Below are 19,425 nucleotides of genomic sequence, written 5' to 3'. Positions count from 1 at the left end.
CCTCTGCAGCACGGCCACGACCGGCACAGCCCCGTGCCCGGCCCGCTGACCCGCAAAGAGCCTCGACCACGGCAGCAGCCCCGGCTGCCCCAGGCCGCACCCCGGGCCCGGCCCTCAGGGACAGCGGGGGCGGTGCCGCCCGAGGCCCCTCCCGGCCCCTCCCGGCCGTTGCCGCCGTTGCCGAGCGCTCGGAGCCGCCTCAGCCCCGGCCCGTGTGAGCCCCGGCCCGTGTGAGCCCCGGCCCGTGTGAGCCCCTCCGCAGCCATGGACAGCCTGCACGGCCCCTCGGCCGCCTCGGTGCTGGCCGAGCTGCAGTGGGAGCCCGGCTACGCCGTGCCCGTGGCCAACGCCGAGAACAAGGCGCTGGAGGACGAAGTGAGCGCGGGGCCGCGGCCGGCGGCGAGAGGAGCCCGGCGTGCCCCCGGGGCCGGGCAGGGAGGGATGAGGGATGGAGGGATGGAGGGAAACCTCCCGGGTTCCTCATGGGGAATCGGGAGGGCCATCCCCACCTTCCCTTGGACCGGCGGACCCGCGGCCCCCGAGCCCCGCAGGAGGAGCGCTGCCAGTTGTCCGTTCCCATAGCAAAGCTCCGCGTTTTCTCCTGAAATCCCTCATTTCACTCCTTTGGAGGGATGTAGCAGCCACTTCTTACGTGGTTTTTTTTTTTTTTTTTTTTTTTTTTTTCATTAATTGCAGTGGCTGTTTTTAGGTAATTGCAGGTAATAAGCGCTCAAACGCAAACAGTAACTTGGCGATTTTGACTCTCAAACAGCTGCGGAAGATGCAGAAGGAAAAAGAGAACCTGCAGAATGAGCTGACCAACTTTCAGGAGCGCATAGAAGCAATGACGTCTCATTTGAAAAACGTGAGACAAGAGATAAGCTTCTCTCAGGTAAATCAGCACCTCTAGCAGGTCCTTTTTGTCAGACAGACCTGTAACCTGAGCATCTCTCTGTGGCAGGTATCCCTGTCTATTCTGCCAGCTTTGTTAGAAATTTGTTAGGCCTTTATTCCAGGATCTCCACGGGAAACCAAAGTTAAACAATGTACCTTAGTGAAATTATTTGATTATTTGGCCATTAAGACCATCCAAATTCAAATTACTGTACCTAGGAAAAAGGGTACACTTTAGAATTCTTCCTGAATGGAGACTTTTGTAGATATTAATAATAAAAAAAAAAGGCCAAGGAAAACACCAGTGTAAGAGGAAAAAAACCTATAATCATTATAATAGTGAATAATTAGTTGTGAAATGCTGGTGAAGACTTAATTCACAGACATGAAAAATGAAGTGAGATGGTCAAGATCTAAGTCTTTGCCTACACTCTGAATTAGCTGACCAAAAGGGCTGCTTTAGATTTCTAAAGACTCTCGAGACAAAGATTTACGCCTTTCAGTTAAAATATCCTAGGTGAAAAAGTCTTAAGAAACTTCCCTGCAGCTGAACAACTTCTTAATTTTTTGGCCAGATTCAAGTGTTAATTTGAATTAAAGGAAAGAAAAGTTAGGCAATCTCCAGATACAGCTGTAGGCTGGCAGGGGAGGTCTGTCTCAGCATAAAACAATAAAATATTTTTTTTTGCTGTGCTTCCTGGATCTGACATAAAGTCACTGCTGATCAAAAGACTTAAGATTTTGATATTGAAATGTTAAGATTCTGAATCTTGGGTGAAAAATCTTAGAATTGAGGTTTTAGGGCTACAAAAGGTTGATCTGTGGATACTCAATAATTTTTTATATATAAAAGAATATGTGTATTTGAGATACTAAAATCAAACCAAGAAATTTTCTCTAAAAATTCCTTCATTTACACGGTGAAACCATCTCTGACTTGGGATTCGATTATATTGAAAAGTTTGTTGATGTCTGCCTTTTGTTTATTGTAAAATACTGAACTTTATTATTCTGCAGTCTCTTTACAAAGCCAAAGAGAATGAAATTGAAACTGAACATCACTTTAAAGCCCTTGCGGAGAGAGAATATGGACGTCTGAAAAACGACATTAAACGACTGAAAGATGAGATTGCTTCCTTGAGACAAAAGAAAAACAGTCAAGAAGTAAGGTTTGAAATTTTTAGAAGGGAACACTTATATTGCAAAAATTCTTGGCTTGCACATACAGCTACAGTAGTATAAGTCAAGAATAGCTAATTATAATTAAAGCTTATAAACTGTCGTAGATGATCTGGATGGGCTTTACCCTGTGTAGGCAAGTAGAGTGACACTGAGGATGTTACTGCATAGACTGGTCAAGAATTAGCAAATATTAATTAGATATTGATAGAATTCTGTTCATAGTGCCAGATACACAGCCACACATCCATATCACTGTATTTGTAGTTCTCATAGGTATTTTCTTAATGGTTTAAAAATCAAATGGTTGGTGGCAAATCTTCTCTACATAAAATAAGCTTGGGTCATGATTTCAAGATCAAAGATTTGGTTTAAGTTACAAAGTAATCTAATGCTACTCAATAACAGCTGGTCTTCTGGGTTTGGAACTGTCGCCTTTTTTTTCTATTCATTATTAAATTATTTAATTATATTTAATTATTTAATTATATTCATTATTTAATTATATTGCTTTTAATTTACTCTTTTTTTAAAGTCTGTTTGTAGTCTCCAGTCTCTCAGAATGGGCAGCAGGATGAAGATATTCACACTGCTCAGCTAGATCTAGATTGTCTCATTTTTGTGTCAGGAAGTCTCTTCACAGTCATGTGAAGAGGTCACATTTGAAAATTGATATGTAGGATCAGGGCCTAACGACTGGGCCTTAATGAATGAGGGAGAAACTTCACCTTTGGAAGCCTCAGATCAGTTTATTATATGCAACAAACACCCTGCAGATGGCCACATCTTGCCAGAGGCGGATTTTTCTGTTTAAAATTATTTGCATTTTAAATTTGGGGCAACCTACTGTCCTGTTTCTTCTTTAAGACTAGGATGTGCAACAGCTTTCCTCAAGTATAACACACAATCAATACAAAGAAAACTATCAATTCTGTGGACAAGATGTGGGTAGACTTGTTACAGTAGCTTTAACTGGTTGCTTCAATTACTATTCAATGGATATTAGACATTTGATATTGAACCTTTTAATTTTCTCTTCTTTTATTAGAATACTATAAATAAAACCACTAAGAAGCTGGAAAACTTAAAACAACAGATGAACTTGGATGAGGAGCTTCTGGAGAGCTGGCTAAAGGAATTAAATCGTACAGATAATGATGCTATTGCAATCCAGAAGTACACACTGCAAGATGAAGGGAAACTAGGAGTAAGTAGAAATCACAGCAATTTTCAGAAACCAAAGGAAGAACCATTTTGAAGAACCACTTGAATACCTTGTTATGTTATCAAGTCAGATAAAATGAAGAGAAGATTTTGTACAACACTGCTTTGAAACTGGTTTCCATTTAGCACAACAGTGCAATTCTATATGAGGCTCATTTTGAAGTTGAAAGAACAGGTTTTACAATAATAAGAGACATAATTGAAGACATTTATTTGCTTATTCATGTGGGTATGATTTAAGTTAAGATTTTTTGAGAGGGTGCACAAATAGATAATAAAGTCTGGAAAACAGTGCCACTGAGTCAAGAGGAATTTGTTCAAAAATTCACACCAAGTATGGGTGAATAGTGTGGGATTTCCCTTTAGAATTGAATTTATTAATATTGCTGAGAAAAAAATTACAGCTACTTCAGTAAAGCTACCTGGAATAATGGAAGACATAAACATTTATATCTGAATAAAGAGGAATTCCAAAAGTTCTGAGTTCATAAGGGTGAGTTTCCAAGTAAATTATTAATGTAGAGATAAGTAACCCTGGTTATTATTCTTTTTAGCCTTTAAATAGAGTGAGGAGAAATTTGATTTTTACTTATTAAATAGTTTACCCAAAAACCTTGGTTTACACAAACACTGTCGCTGCTCTATGCCAAGGACACCACACACACATTTACACGCAGTGGAGGGTTATTTTGGCCTTGCTGCAGTTTGGTTTTATGGCCACTTGTGTTGACTGAAAATCTGGGAGGCTGCACTGTCAATGTTTTGTTTTCTAAAACACAATAAAATTGATGGCCTCATTAATTTAACCCCTGATTGTAGCAGGGCTCTAAGACTTTATAAGATGTGATCTATTTATTTTCAAATACTTCATTTTCAAATATTTTCATATCCTTTCATTTTAGACATTAACTGTTCAAATAGAAAAGTTGACCATGGAAGTAAACCAGAAGCGCAGAGCTCTGGATAATGAACTTACAGAAACCATCACAGCTCAGGTTTGTGCTTAAGGTTCTCAAAGATCCCATGTTTATTTGTGACATTTTTAACTTCAGAAATCATGGAGGTGCTTTCTTTTAAACAGATGGAGCTTGACAGAGCAGCTGAAGATTTTCGCAGGGTTCATCAAGAAAGGCAAGGAGTCATCAGGCAGTGGGAGGATGCAATTCATCAGATGCAAAAAAGAGATCAGGAGATTGATCAATGTGCTTTGGTAAAACTGCTGTAACTGATCCAAATCTGGGGTTTGGGTTTGATATGGGGTTTTTTTGGGGTTGTTGTTTTTTACCTTCAAAACTGCAGTATAATTTTCTGGGTAGTTAATGTTTTATTTAACCTTTCAAAATGCACAATTTTCACTGAGTAGCTATGAATTTGTCAGGTAAAGTAAGTATCATTAATGCTGGTAATTTTCCCTGTTTAATTTTATCTCTTTCAAGTCTACCTGAAGTTTTGCTTAGTTTCTCCCCGCCTCCCCCCCGGTTCAATCAATGAAGAATTATTTTATTTTTGTAAGATTTTACAGTGTCTTTTTGTTTTTAAATTATTGGAATATTTTGGAAGTTTATGGTCCAAAACCACTGTAGTGTTTGGTATGATGGATCCATGGAATAAAGTAATTTTAAGAATCATAATTGGGCTGTCTCAGAGCAAATAGTAATCATAATAGGAATTGATCTTCTGGTTGTACCCTTGATTAATCAAACACATCTTAAATAATCCGAGCAAATATAAAAAGGTTTTTATCCTTATAGCTAATTGCAGAGATAAAACAGGAGATCCGAAACAAAGAAATTTTGCTGAGAGAGAAGACTACCTTTCTGGTAAATGAAACTGTTAATAACATGGAGTATGAAAAGAAAATCCTTTCTGCTGAGCGGGAAGCAAACAACCTCCGAGAGCAGTTCCAGGCTCAGGATGCTCGCAGGACTCAACTGCAGGATGAGGTAAGGGGGACCAAAGAGTTCAGGAAAACAGACTGAAACTGTAACTGAGGACCAGATGGAGGAAATACAGGAATAGCATTTCCTTTTCTCTGGTTTTATACTAGGCTCTTCATAATTCAACAAAATGTTGCTTTTCGCAGCCAAATGCTGTTTATTGGGATCTGAACCCTCAGCTTGATCCTGTCATTGAGAGTGATGAAAAGATTGGAATGTATTCTCTGTTGTGTAGGTGTAAAATGGATGAATTTTCTCTTAAATAGTCTAACACTGTTAGATGCCACAGGAGGCTTCTTTCCTTTAGCATATAGACTGCAGGTTTGTACAAAGATGAGAGAAATCTCTTCCAGATTCCAAACAGTTCCTGTCCTGTGCTCTCAGAAGTGCATGTTGATGGCCTGGTATTTAGGTTACAATTCCTGGGGAAAACACCCAGTGCTTTCCCCTGGCTTTCTAATCAAGAGCCAGTGGGACAGGGCTGCCCTGTGGGCAAGCCATGCTTGATGCTGTCCATACTGAATCTGGACTTAAATCTGGGAATGGGCTGCACTGCTTAATTACTTAACTGCCTGTAGAAGTATTTCTAAAAAGTAATTCAAGTTTCATGGCTCTGCTGAGAAGGGAGACACTTGTATTACCTAAGTTTTTTCTTAACAAGAAAATGGTAACACTGGGGTACTCAGCAAGCTCAGTGATTTTTTAAAAACCCTGCATCTGCTGTTGCCTTAACTTTGGATAGCTTTTCTCTAGCAGGTGGTTCATAGACTGATCTCCTAATTAAACTGTAGGTACCTCAAACAAGGTGTAGGCTATTAGATTACCCTATAATTCATGCAAGCTTGAGGGTTTGTAGAATTGGTTGGTTTTCATCTCAAGCTGTGAGATTCTGGCTTGAAGTTTTTCACAATTAATACTCCATGATGGCACAATAGAACAGCCTCCCCTAATTACAACATCTGTGGGATGCATGTGAGAAACAAGGAAAGAAGGAAACAGTTCAGCCAACAACTTTTGACCTCTAAGAAACCTGCTATACATGCCCTTGATCAGTTTTCTTCATCTGTGAAAGTGAAAACAATTGAACTTATGCTGTTAAGTGATACTGTAAAGATGAAAGAGCTACTGATTGTAAAGTATTCATATCCTATTTAATGAGTGTATGCTGTCATGTATTTTTTTACCAAATTAAATATCTGTGTATTTTTGCCACAGTGACATCTTAATCAAAATAATTTTATGTATCCAGCAAAGTTTGACATGGAAATGTTTATTAGATATATAAGGTTATCCATGTAAACAAAGAACCTCAGCAAAGTCAACTGTGCACTATAAACCATGGTTCCACTCATACAGATGCTGTTGGACAAGAATTGCAGCTCATAACACCTCTGTAATTCATTCTATGCTCTTAATTATTATTATTTTTTTTCCCAGTACTCACACTGTGTAATTAGTCTATTGAATTTACTACCTGGGCAAATTTACAGTTCCTCAGAATTTGCAACACTCCTCATTTGGAGAGCACTGTTTAAAAGTAATGGAATACTTTCTAATAAATAGGAAAATATAATTTTAATTATCTTAACATGTACCAAAGTAAATAAGAGCTTGCTTGCTCGATTTTGTAATTTATTAGCTGCAGGCTTTGAAATCCGTCGTGAGCAGAACTGCTTCTGATCTAGAGTCTTTGAGAACAGAAATAACCATTCTGAAGAAAGAAATTCAGGAAAAACAAGCCAAGTAAGAAACAGACCTTTAAAGATAACATTTGTAAGGATTAATAATACAACCAAATCCTTGAGATAGAAAAGTACCTTAAATAATGTTAATGACTGAAACCTCCAACTTTCTGGTTACTTCACGAACTGCATAGACTTGGCACTGGGTAATTTAGGCAAAATACTCCTGGTAATCCTTGTTTTTAAAGGGTGGGGGATAAAAAATCAGGGCCTTGCTTATCATAGGTTGAATTTTAGACTGGGGCAACTGTTCTGTCAGATTTGCTGCTTCCTTTTGGCAGCTTTGTCCAGGCAACCTACATTTAATTTCTGTCATTTTGTTTAGCTTAAAACTTCTTAATGAAAAAAATGCAAGTCTTTCTAATAAACTGAAGCTTGCAATTGAGGAGACACTCAGTGCAGAAGAGAAAGCTTTGAGGTTGGAAGAAATATTGAAAGAAGAAGAAAGAAGTGTTGAGGTAAAATGTTTTTCATGGTTTCTAGAAATGCGGAGTCGTTTGTTTTTGCAAGCTTTATATTTTAAAATTATCTCTTTAATTTTAAAATTTTCTATTAAAATGGAATGAAAGTATTGATATGACATGTAGCTATTTCATCAAATACTGAAGCAAGTGTGCATGGAGATATGTCTGTGCTGAGAAAACTCTGGAGGAAAATAAATGATCCTAGTAATTCCAGCTGTATTAGTTCAGGATACTGATACCCATCAATAAGGTTTTTAAAGATGAGAATCTTGTCAGGATGCCTTTTCAGTATCACTGCCACCAAAACCTTGGCTCTAGTAAAACACCACCAAAATTTATAAACCTGCAAAGAGCTGTGATTTTGGCAAACAGTTAAAAATATATTTAGAAATCTTTTAATCAGATTTGGCTGGCCTGGTCTGTTCTTCATTGTTTTAATTCTACTACAAGTTATTCTGACACATCTAACTTGTGGACTGTTAAATAATTACTGGTTCACTTTAGATTCATTTTTATGAATGAAGATTTTGATCTGGGAAATGGCACATACAAGCTATTAAAAGGTGACTATTTTTTTAACATGCCTAATAATACTTATATAAAATTAAACCCCACTTCTTAGGTTCCAAATTAAGTCTAGAAAAAAAAATCATTATCATCTGCTTAGCTGTAAAGAGCTTTTGAATAAATGCAGTGTTGTAATGCAATGTTCTGAACTTTCCTGCATTTCAGGAAATGCTTATACTGCTTTGTCATTTTGCTACTAATTCTCTTAAAGTATTTTCACTACTTAGCTTCTGACTGAACATGACAGAAATATTCTTTTACCTTTTGCTGGACAACTGAGCACTGGATGTGCAGAAGCTTTCATTGCTCTAGAATGACCAGGTTAAATTAATGTGACAGCAGGTGTCCCACAGGACTGACAACAAAGCTGTACTTCTGCCTGCTATTTCATACCACTGCTTTTTCTTCTCTATTTTGTGTTTCCTAGAGCATGCATTTGAAATAATGCCTTGCAGTTGATTGAATGTCATTTTTCAAACTTTTTAACTCCACAGGCATTAATGACACATTTTAAATATACTTCCAGAAACTAGAGAGGGGATGTCTTTCCTTTATAGAGAATTTCTTAAATTACAGGCCTTACTGTTTTGGCTTTTCAGATAATTTGAAAACAAGTAATGGTGTAGCATTTCATTAAAATGAAAACCTTCTTTGCTTCCCCTTAAGACAGTTTCCAGGGTGGCAGAAGCCTTAGCAGGGTTTCTTTACCCGTGTCTGTGGCGGATAACCTAAGATGACATTGAGCTTGGCAGCTCCACAGCTGCAGGGGAATATTTTAGCTAGGATGAACTGTTCTTGAACAATGTCTGTAATGTATTAGTCAGAAGCCTCCCTTCCATCACCATTAGACACACATGGCTATTTGCTGCATCTGTTAATTTACTGTGAAGAGATATTTACAGGAACAATGTGGATAAAATGTCACTGTTTTGCTCTCTAGTTCTGTGGTACTTCTTCCTCTTCAGTTTGTGGCAAAACACTGTTGCACAGTGAGGTTTATTGACTATCTTATCTCTGTTAACAACCTCACTTAAAGGGAGAATAACAATTTCTGTTAAATAAATTAATTTAACTATTCAGTAAGAATCATGAAGATCAAATCATGATCCAGTGTCAGTGGATAAATTTATCATTGTCATTAGCTTCAGAAATACAGCTCAGCATTCGGCACATGCTTAAAAACCAGTTTGCTTCCAGAAGAAAGTTCCTTTGTTCAAGCATGATGCAAAGCCCCTGACATGTGCCACAGCCCATTATAATTTCATATTAAATTTACACTTGCCTTTTACATCCTGAGTTTTGAATTTGGAATTGCACTTACAGCAAGTTCAACTACAAAAAAATTCTGTTGGTAGAATGTGCAATGTGACTACAAACCCTTAGAGAAGGCATTAAATTATCTTTCACCATTATTTAAGCCAGCAAGATGGTTACATACACATTAAATCCAGAATAAACACACTGTTAATCAGTGTAGAGAAGTGAGTTCTCAGGTGTTTTGCATATTAATTTAAATGTACATCTTCAAATTCTGTACCAAACTTGAGCTAAATGTAAATGAGTCCTTTGGAACAGGAAGGGGAAATCACATCACTTGTTTTAGGATGTGCCTCACAGGAAGCTGGCATGCTAAATGGCCTAAGCTATGGAAGGTCGTTGGCTACTTGAATGGGAGAAGTGGAAGGAGGGAGAAAAGGAACAAAATTGTTTTCCTTATTGGGATTATAGAAAGAAAATAATCTCAATTTTCATTGTTTTCAGTCTATTTCAGTTTGCCTGAAATGTTCAGCATTGTTTTTTATCCTAGTAAAACCTAATTTCCTGCACTGATTTAGATGTCAATGGCAACTTACTCTGAGAAAAAGGAAGTGATTTGAGAAAGTGTAATTTTTCAGAGGTATTCCATCTTAGATAAACACACATGTACATATATGTACACACACAGTGTTACAAGATCTAATAAACCATTGCAAAGCTTTGTATTATAGTCCTCAAATATTCACAGATGCTGGAGGCAGGAAGGAGGTTTTTTGAAAAGAATGACAGGAATTTAGTTTTCTGAAAGGCTGAAAAGGGTAACATTCCTATAACTGGGAAAAAAAGTAATGTAATTGTAGGGTAGGATTAGATTTTTTAAAAATTAATAAAAAGTATTACTTTCTCTTTAAGTCAAATACTTTTTTTTGCCAACGATTTTGAAGACTTACGAAATTCCATGTTCATATTAATGGACATAGTAACTATATATATTTTTCTATATGATTAATAAAAACAAATGATGCCTCAGAAATTAATTCTGATGTGATTAATTACTTCTTTCTTTTACTTGATCAATTTGCCACCAGGAAAAAGAAAACGAAATGAGACAGTTAAAGGAACTACTTTTCAAGAAGACTCAGGAGTTAAAAGTGCAGAGTGAAAAGGAGAAGATTGTTCTGGCAGAAATTGAAGGGGGCCAAAAATCCCTTAAAAATCTCAAGAGTCGACTGCGCAAACTGGACACAGAGCTGTTAAAACAACAAGAATTAATATACAGCCAGGTAAAAGGTTACTGTATAGTCACACTGTGATTGTTTCTTGAGTCCACTGATAGCACATTGCTTAAATTCTGTAATCTTTAATAGTTTTCCATTTTGGAAATGTTTTGCAGTATCATTTGAAGTCTGCATTTATTTCTGTTTCTAGATGTACAGATACAGTTGAAATTACTGAAACTTGCCGAAGTATCACGTACATTTTGCACTTGTGTGTTTCATTATTTTTTTGGATCTGCTGCTTTTCCCACTAATTCCTAAAATCCATTCTTTACTTTGATCCCTCTGAACCACAGACACCTCAGGGTATATTTTTAAAGCAATACAAGAGGTACATGCCAAAATCCTGTTATTTACTAATTGGATTATCTGCATATTTCCTATGCACCACTTTGAAAATTTGCTCTTTTATATCAGCATCCACTGGTAGCAACAAGATGGCAACTCCATTGTAAGCCTCCCTCCAGCAGCCTGTGCTGAGTGTGCTTTGTTACTTTTCTAGAAGATTACCTCAAACCATCACTGCTCATCAGTCATCTAAGATATTTTGCTAATGAGGTCTAAAAGCCAGAAACTATTATAAAAACAATAGCTTAATTGGGTGACTGTCCTAAAGCCAACATTTAGATCCAAGTTTATTGCTTATCTCAGACTATTAATTCTCTTCAAATTTATTTTAACAGGATTTTTATATTCAGCAAATACAGAGACGGCTGTCACGGTTAGAAGGGGAGGTTAATTCAGATGAAAAAGAAGTTTTGGAAGGAAAAGTTGCTGAACTTAAGAAAACCTTAGAAGAAAAGAAAAAGGCATATGATGTTCTACAGTCACTGTACAAGAAACTTCAGGTAGCTTCCTTAGAACATTTTGATTGTGTATCATTTAGAAACTTCAGAGAATTAAGTAGATTGAGTCTTAGTAATTAAGAATTTGCCATTAGACTAAAGGGAATCTGACCTTTGTGTAACCCATGTGGAAAACTTCATAAATTCCCTATAACCTCTGGAAAAATGGATTATTACTCCCCAAGTGAGACACCTTAGCATGAAGACAAGCTTTGAATGTTGGAAAGATAAGCATTGAATTGTTGGAAAGACAAGCTGAGCTTTCATCAATATGTGACTCACTGCTTGCAAGTGTCTGAGTTTGTCATAATGCCCATGCAGAAATAGGAGAATGCTGTTTTGTAAAGCTATTATTTTTATAGTTTTCATAAATTCCTAAGTACAGTTGCATTTAAAGTTGTCCAAAGTTCCCATGCAGCACTCTGCATGAGGTCATGCCATTCAGATTGCAGAGCAGCATATTGGACGCATCATGATGATGGTTCCTGGTTCCAGGACTTAAATACATCTCATTTAAAATTAACTGGTAGCTTTTGTTGCAATTTACATTCACTGAAATAAGTTCAATGTAACTTATTTTGAAACAGAATGATATCCAAATCACCAAGAGAACAATTGATAAGACAAGAGAAGAAACAAGTGGTTTAATAGTGAAGATAGAAGAACTAACTCTTTTCAATGAGAGATCACTTCAGGAGTTAAAAAAAGCAAAACACCTTAAGCAGGTACAGTATTACTTTGCAGCTTTACTAATACAGGACACTTGTTTGTTTGGGATGTCATCTGCCTTCCACAGTGTTACATCATTACATCCATAAGTACACTTTCTGTAGTGTTCTAATTTACACTTCTTTCCCAAACTTTGAAGTCATCATCTTCCTCACTATCATCTTACTAGGCAGTGTTGTTTCTCCCCTCTACACAGCATAAAGTTTGATAAAGTATCAGTTTAATCCCACATTAGTTATATCACAATATCCACCAGATCAGTGGATGTTGAGTTTTTTCCCCTAAGAAACAATTACCTTTAAAATAGAAAATATATTTACTGTTCTAGGATGTCTTTACATAACAGTGAGTTTTTACTCTCAATCTGTGATGCCTACTGAGAAAGTTGGCACAGAATTGCTATTAAACTGTGAGCAGTTTTTTTCTAACAGATGGTTTGATTCAATTTATATTCAAGTTTAAGGAATTAGAAACAAAATGTAAATCCTTTCTTCACATTTTGATAAGCAGAAAAATGCAGTTCACACTCCTCCAATTATTACACAGGGTTTTTTTCTGCAGTAAGCTTTAGCCTTCCTAAAGGAAGCACTAACATAGTAGAAAAAAGCAGAGTCTAAGTAGCAGGGGAAAGAGTTTTGCCTTTGACTTAACTGGTGCACTTCCTCCTCCATGAAAAGCCTTTCCCTAAACATGGAACTTGTGGGGATGAAATTCAGGGGAACAAAAGAAGCTGATGACCTAAAAGTACTCGGATAAAAATTGGTTGAGTTGGAATCATGAGAATTTAAAAGAATGATTTAACATATTTGCATGCTAGTGAGATTCACCACTTGCTGCTTTTCATAAACTTTGGTATGTTCAGTATTTGCTCATGTAACAACGTGATTTGCAGACAGAATCTACAGAATCTAGAATATACTCCAAGATAGGTTTTTTAATGGTTCGAGTGAGATATTACCTGCTCCACAAAGCTCCTTCTAAGGTCTCTTATTTTATTTGAAACCACCTAAACTGAAAAAGTTGTAGAAGGAAAAGTCTAATGACCCAAAACTCAGCTTGGATTAGAAATTGTGATGAATTTATACAAAACCATTTGGGAAACAATCTACTCCTGTCACAGTCACCATATGTTGGCAAATGAGAAAATGACAAGATTTTTAAATGTGGAGCAAAATGAATTTTACAGTTGAATATATATTAAAGGTAAAATAATGAATAAATATTAACTTACTAAATTATAAACAATCTTAATTAGAACAATGATTTCTTATTTCAATACAATTTGGCACTTATTAGGAGATGATGGTTGAAGATAATCTCTTAAAACTAGAACTGAAGCGCCTTCAAAATACTCTGTGTAATAAAGCAGAGAAAGTTCTAACACTGGAAAAACAACAATTGGAGTTAAAGAAAGTTATAGCAGAAAGATCTGAGGAAATCAGGATCCACAAGGCAATGCTGGATTCCCAGATAAGACTGCTGGATCAAGAACGACATCGCTTGAGGTAACTGTTCTTACAGAAATTAAACTTGTAGTTTTGACTGAGTGCATTTTTATGGGGACTTTCTAAAAAGAGAAGCATTTTACCCAGCTTCACCATTAGAGAAATGGAAGATTAAATAAATCTTGCTCAAAGTTATCTAGCAAGACATCTGAGGCCAGCAAGAGACTCCATCCATGACCCCCAGGCTTTAACCCCTTGGTGAACAGGAGATCAGTGGCCTTGCTGTGAGTGAGGAGCCTCAGCAGAAGTGAGAGAAACCTCAGCCACAGGCTGCTTCTTACAGTAAACACTGTGTGTGTGACTCTGCCTTTTAAAAAATAATCTGGACATGTGAAACCATGTGTCTGGAGGTATACCAAAGTATATGAAACAGAAAAGTTGCTTTTAAAGAGGGTTTACTCCCAGCTGCTTGATAAAACTTTAATTTCTTTGATTCAAACAGTAAGACTGGCTTGCTTTGTGGTGTATTTTGTTTGGTTGGGTTTTTTCTTCTTTTTAACTAATGAGCTTTCCATTATGTATCCTATATAACAAATTACATCTTATTAATTACATATGCACCCTCTTATAAAGCAATGACATAGAAATAACATTTTCCTCCTGTAATAATCAGTCCAAAGTATCTGGGATGGTTTTAGCCCTGAAACCCCAGTATCTAAACTCAGCCAAAAATGAGCACTTCAGGCACCTGAACTGCCCTGCTGCCCACACCCCTCACAGTGGGAATTGGAGTGATTTACTGTGGCTGAGAGCACAAACTGTGGCCTTTGGTATCACCCAGCTGCTGGATACTTCCACAGAGTCTGATCTGGGGCTGTTCCCAGCTGCTCCTCACACTCATCCCGCAGGGGGAATGTTGAGGTACGATCAGTAGGGGGCAGCTGGGGCTGCTCTGAGAGTGAAATGCCAAACCTGTAACTATGGGGAAAGGAGTGTGGCACAGCCTCCCAGGATGCAGTGATCTGGGATGTGCAAGCAGATGTGACTCCATTTAGAAGGCACACAGGTAACCAGAGCGAGGGATGTTTGTGGCTGGGAGAACACAGGAAAAACCACCAAGACCTGTAGCAGCACAAGTCCTGGTACAGGCTGCTGGAATAACACCCGGAATTTAAACTGCCCACAAAACACTACCAGACAAACACCTTCTCAACCCATTTCTTTTCTCCCCAAACAAATCAGTGCTGAATTTCAAGATCGCCTGTGGACAATTGATAAACTGAAGCGCAGATATGAAATTTTTACTCTTTCCATGATGCCACCTGAAGGAGAGGAGATGAAAAGTCAGGCCTACTATGCAATTAAGGTATTTTATCAACATCATTCATTTTAATTTAATTATTTAAGCTGTAGATTTCCCTGGGCTCTTAGACAACCTCCTTGCCTGCTGTCTACTTTGAGTCTAATTGTTTCATGTTATCTGACACCATTGGTTATTTAAATGTAATAAAAGTAATTTCACAAGAATTTATGTGGAGCCTTAATTCTGAGCAGTTTGAAAAATTCACTTCAGTGCTCCTTAATTTAAAAATACACAAGAATTACTGGTCAAGTGATAATCCACTATCAACTGGAAACAACTTAGTTGGAATCTCACATGACCTTAAGTTCTTCTAACTGTCAAGGTTATTTCCAGGTATTCATTTTACCATAAGGGGTTTATACCTTGAAGAATGTCTGCTTTTCCCTTTCATTTACCAATCACCTATGTATACTTCAGCTTTTCACTAGAAAAAAAGAGAAAATCAGTCTTTATCCAAAATGCAGTACCCTGGTTCTTGAACAAAAATCTGTTTATTTTGATCTCCACAAATTCTCTGATTTCCCGTTAAATCAACACACTTCCAGCTGAGAGCTTGGCTCTGAAGTTCTTTTTTTTTGTTACTCTTAAATGTTAAATTTCTTAATGATGCTATTTGTGCTACTGTGAGATCCAGGACAAGAGAAGACCCTCTGCAGAAGCCATGTGGTCACTGTGGGTATATAAAATAACCCCTAAATATTGCTGTATAATAAATACTTTCTGTATAATTATCTTAATATTTTCAGTATGTCTGCAGTCACCTGAAATATTGGGTTTGCTTTCAGGCTGCACAGGAAAAGCAAGCACTTCAACAAGAAGGTGATGATTTGGATGCAAAGATCTGCAAAGCTCAAAAAGAAATCATAGCTATGGAAAACAGTTTGTGTGTAGTTAAAAACTGGAACAAAAACTACAAAAACTCTTTCAAGGCAGGCCCTGAGACAAGTATGTGAAATAGAAATTAGATAGAAAATAGACTTTAATTCTAAATAATACTTATTATTTAACTTTTGTGCCCTCTGCTGGCTCTGAAACCAGTAGCTCTTAAATCATTCTCCCCCATGAAGTCTGTTACTTTTTCACAGTGATTTGGAATTAGTAGGAGTATTTTAAAACCCCTCAGACCTTGAGGCACTGAAATAATGCCAACAGCAATATAGTAATATTCTGAGATGCAGTTATTTTCAAATGAAAATTGGGTTTTATGCACAGCAATAATGCTGCTTCATTGTTTGGGATCACAGGTGAGGAACTTGAGGAAAAATTGAAACTAGAACAGAACAAAAGGGATGCTGATGAAAAATACAGAAAAAAACAAAGACGGATCAAGGAACTTCAGGAAAATGTCCAGGTAAAATACAAGTAAAGTTCCAGTCAGACAAGACTGCAGCATGCAGCTAAATCCATGCAAGTCATCCTAGAGGAGTAACTGGGAATTGTGGTACAATTTTTTTCCTGCTCTTTTATTAAGATATGATTCTTAGAAGGCTCTACATCCCCTTTTTAAAAGTGATTATTTGAATCTTTTTAAATCACACCAAAACTTCAGGTGTTTAGTCACACCCAGCTGGAAGTTTCAGAATCCCACATGCACTGACAGCTGCTGTTCTGGCAGCCACTAAAGCAGCTGTGTTCATGTGCAGCACACTCCACTATTGTACCATCCTGGCCAGCACTGCAGATTTAAATCCACACAGTTGGGGACCTCTGGCATCTACACCCAGGATTTTTCTGGAACAGATTCGTTTTTATTAGCACTGAGGGTGCCTCAGTTAAACAGGATTAAATTGGCTGACTTGCAACTTAGCAGGCTGAGCACTAAATGCAGGCAAACAAAAACTTGTTTTCAGGCTCCATAGCAAGGAGTCACTCATGGTTCCCCTGGTTATCAAAAAGCCACTTGGACCTTAAGAAAGAGGAACACTTATTTCTGATATGTGATGTTTCAGTTATAATTTTATTGGGCAGAAGAAAGCAAAGGCACATGGTCCTATTCTACATGGTTGTTCTAAGCCCTGAGTCACTGCCTACAGTCAACCATCATTCCTATTGCTTTTCCTACCACCACAGGACGTAGCTATTATTTCAGAAATGTTATTTCTTAAGGTAAAGGGACACAGATCTTCATCAGGGAGTATGTCCTGGGATATAATGAGCTGTTACAGCAAACCCATTCCTGCCTTTTAATTTTTTTTAAAGTTTTATCTGTTTAGTTTAAAAACTCAGCTGCCCTTATGGAGTTGATTTTATTCATTCCAGTCAAAGATATACTACTTCTCCCACAGGAAACAATGTTTTTTTTCAGGATAGCTTCCACTGGTAAGTTGGTAGGATGCCAAGTAAATAGTTTGTAGCCACTGAGATACATCTGAAAAGACATACCTGTAAATTCATTAACAGTACCTTTTAAAGAGACATAAATTACCTGGAAGTTTCTTTGTCCAGGTCTATATCCAACAAACAGTTGGATTGGCAGAAAGTTTTGAGTTAAGATTAGCACTTATTGCTAGAGCTACATTTAGAAACAAGTAGTAATGACAAGAGACCCTTCCACAAATACAAAAAGTGAAAGGATACCAAACCTGCTTCATAAACTAATATTACTGTTCAAATGAATTTCCAGACCATGCAACAACACTTTGATATAATACAGAAGCAGCAGGCCCTCTTTGAAGAGCAAAAGAAGGCAAAAGAAGCTCTTGTTTTTCAGCTGAAGAAAGACATTAAAGAACAGAGGCCAAAACTAGTGAGGGTTTTAAAACAGGTTGGTGTGGGTTATCTCTGTGGGTTAAACTGTGTGGTTTTAACTTAGCAGGTTTCTGAAAAAGTGTTGTATTTTCATAAGAATAACGCTTTAATAATATTTGTGTTAAGTGTTCCAAACTGTCCAGACAAATTGAGGCTCAGAGGGAAGATGGAATAGAAACAGAGGAAGAGAAAGACCTTCACATTCGTGAACTGAAAGTCTTCAACAAAACCATCGACCAAGTGATTGTTGATGTTCTGGAAGCAAATCCTGGTTTAACTGCAGCCTTCCAAATGTACTTTGCCAAGGTGAGCTTCCCAGTTAACTGCTACCAAAATCTTGAGTGAGAGCTCCATCCAGCCTATTACTGAGTGTCTCTCAAGGACAACACACAATATGGGAAAACAAGGAAGTGTTCACCTGCTTTCAACATCTCTTCAAATGCCAAGAACTATAAAGACTCCTGATATCGCAATCCTATTATACAACCATCAGGTCAACTTGTTTTCTTTTTGAATTTTCTAGTACAATTTGGAGCTTCCTACACCTACTACTCCCAGTAAAACTCCTCAGTCCCTACAGAGCTCACTACCTTCTACCAGGTAAGTTCTAACATTCTTGGGTTGCTTTGAGGTTTTTAAAGATCAAGTTTAAACAGCAAAATTAGTCCCTAACTGAAGGAATTCTTTACTCTTGAAGGTCATCTCATTTGTCTTTTCACTGAACTCTAGAAAAACTTTCTCCTTACTCTGTCCTTTAAGCTTACTACATTTTTCTAGCACATAAGGAAGTTTACTTCAGCTGCCATCACAGTTTAGCAAACCCAATAATTACAGAATAATTACATTTACTTTTGTTTACTGTGCTCTAACTAAAAAAAAAAAAAGGTGGTTTGATGTTAGATGTTATAAAAGCACAACTTTGAGCAACATTTTACACTTGGTAGTGTGAACACTCTTTCCTAATTAGAGAAGATATTGATGCTTTTATTGGTACCATCTTCCCTGTTCAAGGTATGTTCAAACAGAGTTTGTGCCGTGCTGACCCAGTCATGATCCAGCATTCCCTGGGGTCACTGAAGCCATTTATTGGTGGTGGCTGCAGGGATCTTTTAGGGGGTTTCACCTGGAATCAACATGGCTGCTGTGTCACTTCCTTGTGAGCCACCCTTGGCAGCTCTGTGTGAGATGCAGGGATTTCTGTATCCTAATTAGTAAATTTTTGTCTTTCAGATGCTTCCATAGAACAGCTTCAGCCTTCAGTCCGGCTTCATCAGCCAGAGTCGTGCAGCTGACCTTGCCTATGCCCACCCCTGAGGAAGCAGCAGCTTTTGGCTCAAAGCCACACAGCAGAGGCAGCACCTCTGGCATTTCTAAACACAAGAAGCCTTAAGTTATTTTTTGAAGGCCACACTAGTTGAGATTTTTCAGTTTTTTCAACTAATATCCATGGAATTACCTGGAAAACTTGCAGCTGAAGTACAGTTATCCTTGTGTAGTTCCGCCATCCACCTTGGCAGATCTCCCTGTGAACTGTTTAACCTTTTCTTCAGCAACACAACTGCTGCCTCCAAGAGCTTTTAAAGCAAGTCCCCACCAAAGCTCAACCCCACTTGAGCTTACCTAGACAATAAATGGTGTTGTAAACCTTGCTCTTCTACTTCAAGTTGTGCTTTTGGGTGTTTTTTACATTACTCTTAGAGAACATGCAATACACTTGCCTTCACAGACACGGCAGGGTTAAATAGAGTGGACAG

At 37.7% G+C, this 19,425-nt stretch overlaps 1 protein-coding gene across 1 annotated transcript; it reads left to right on the top strand.

Annotated features, from left to right (window-relative positions):
* Positions 1-264: 264 nt before the first annotated feature.
* Positions 265-19,395, top strand: CCDC39 (coiled-coil domain 39 molecular ruler complex subunit; the record flags this gene model as incomplete). The annotated part of the gene is made up of 20 exons (XM_083868188.1): positions 265-375; positions 773-892; positions 1,912-2,058; positions 3,122-3,280; positions 4,200-4,292; positions 4,379-4,507; positions 5,049-5,240; positions 6,874-6,977; positions 7,302-7,434; positions 10,353-10,547; positions 11,225-11,389; positions 11,974-12,111; positions 13,412-13,620; positions 14,803-14,926; positions 15,709-15,868; positions 16,168-16,274; positions 17,547-17,687; positions 17,798-17,977; positions 18,195-18,271; positions 18,902-19,395. The coding sequence occupies 20 exons, from the start codon at positions 265-267 to the stop codon at positions 19,059-19,061; spliced, it is 2,844 nt and encodes a 947-aa protein (XP_083724314.1). The 3' UTR covers positions 19,062-19,395.
* Between the last annotated feature and the right edge of the window lie 30 nt (positions 19,396-19,425).

Source organism: Zosterops lateralis (assembly GCF_965231275.1).
Source record: "Zosterops lateralis genome assembly, chromosome: 10".
Classification (NCBI taxonomy): domain Eukaryota; kingdom Metazoa; phylum Chordata; class Aves; order Passeriformes; family Zosteropidae; genus Zosterops; species Zosterops lateralis.
The sequence above is the reverse complement of the archived record's forward strand: the minus strand, read 5'-3'. Positions and strand labels throughout refer to the sequence as shown.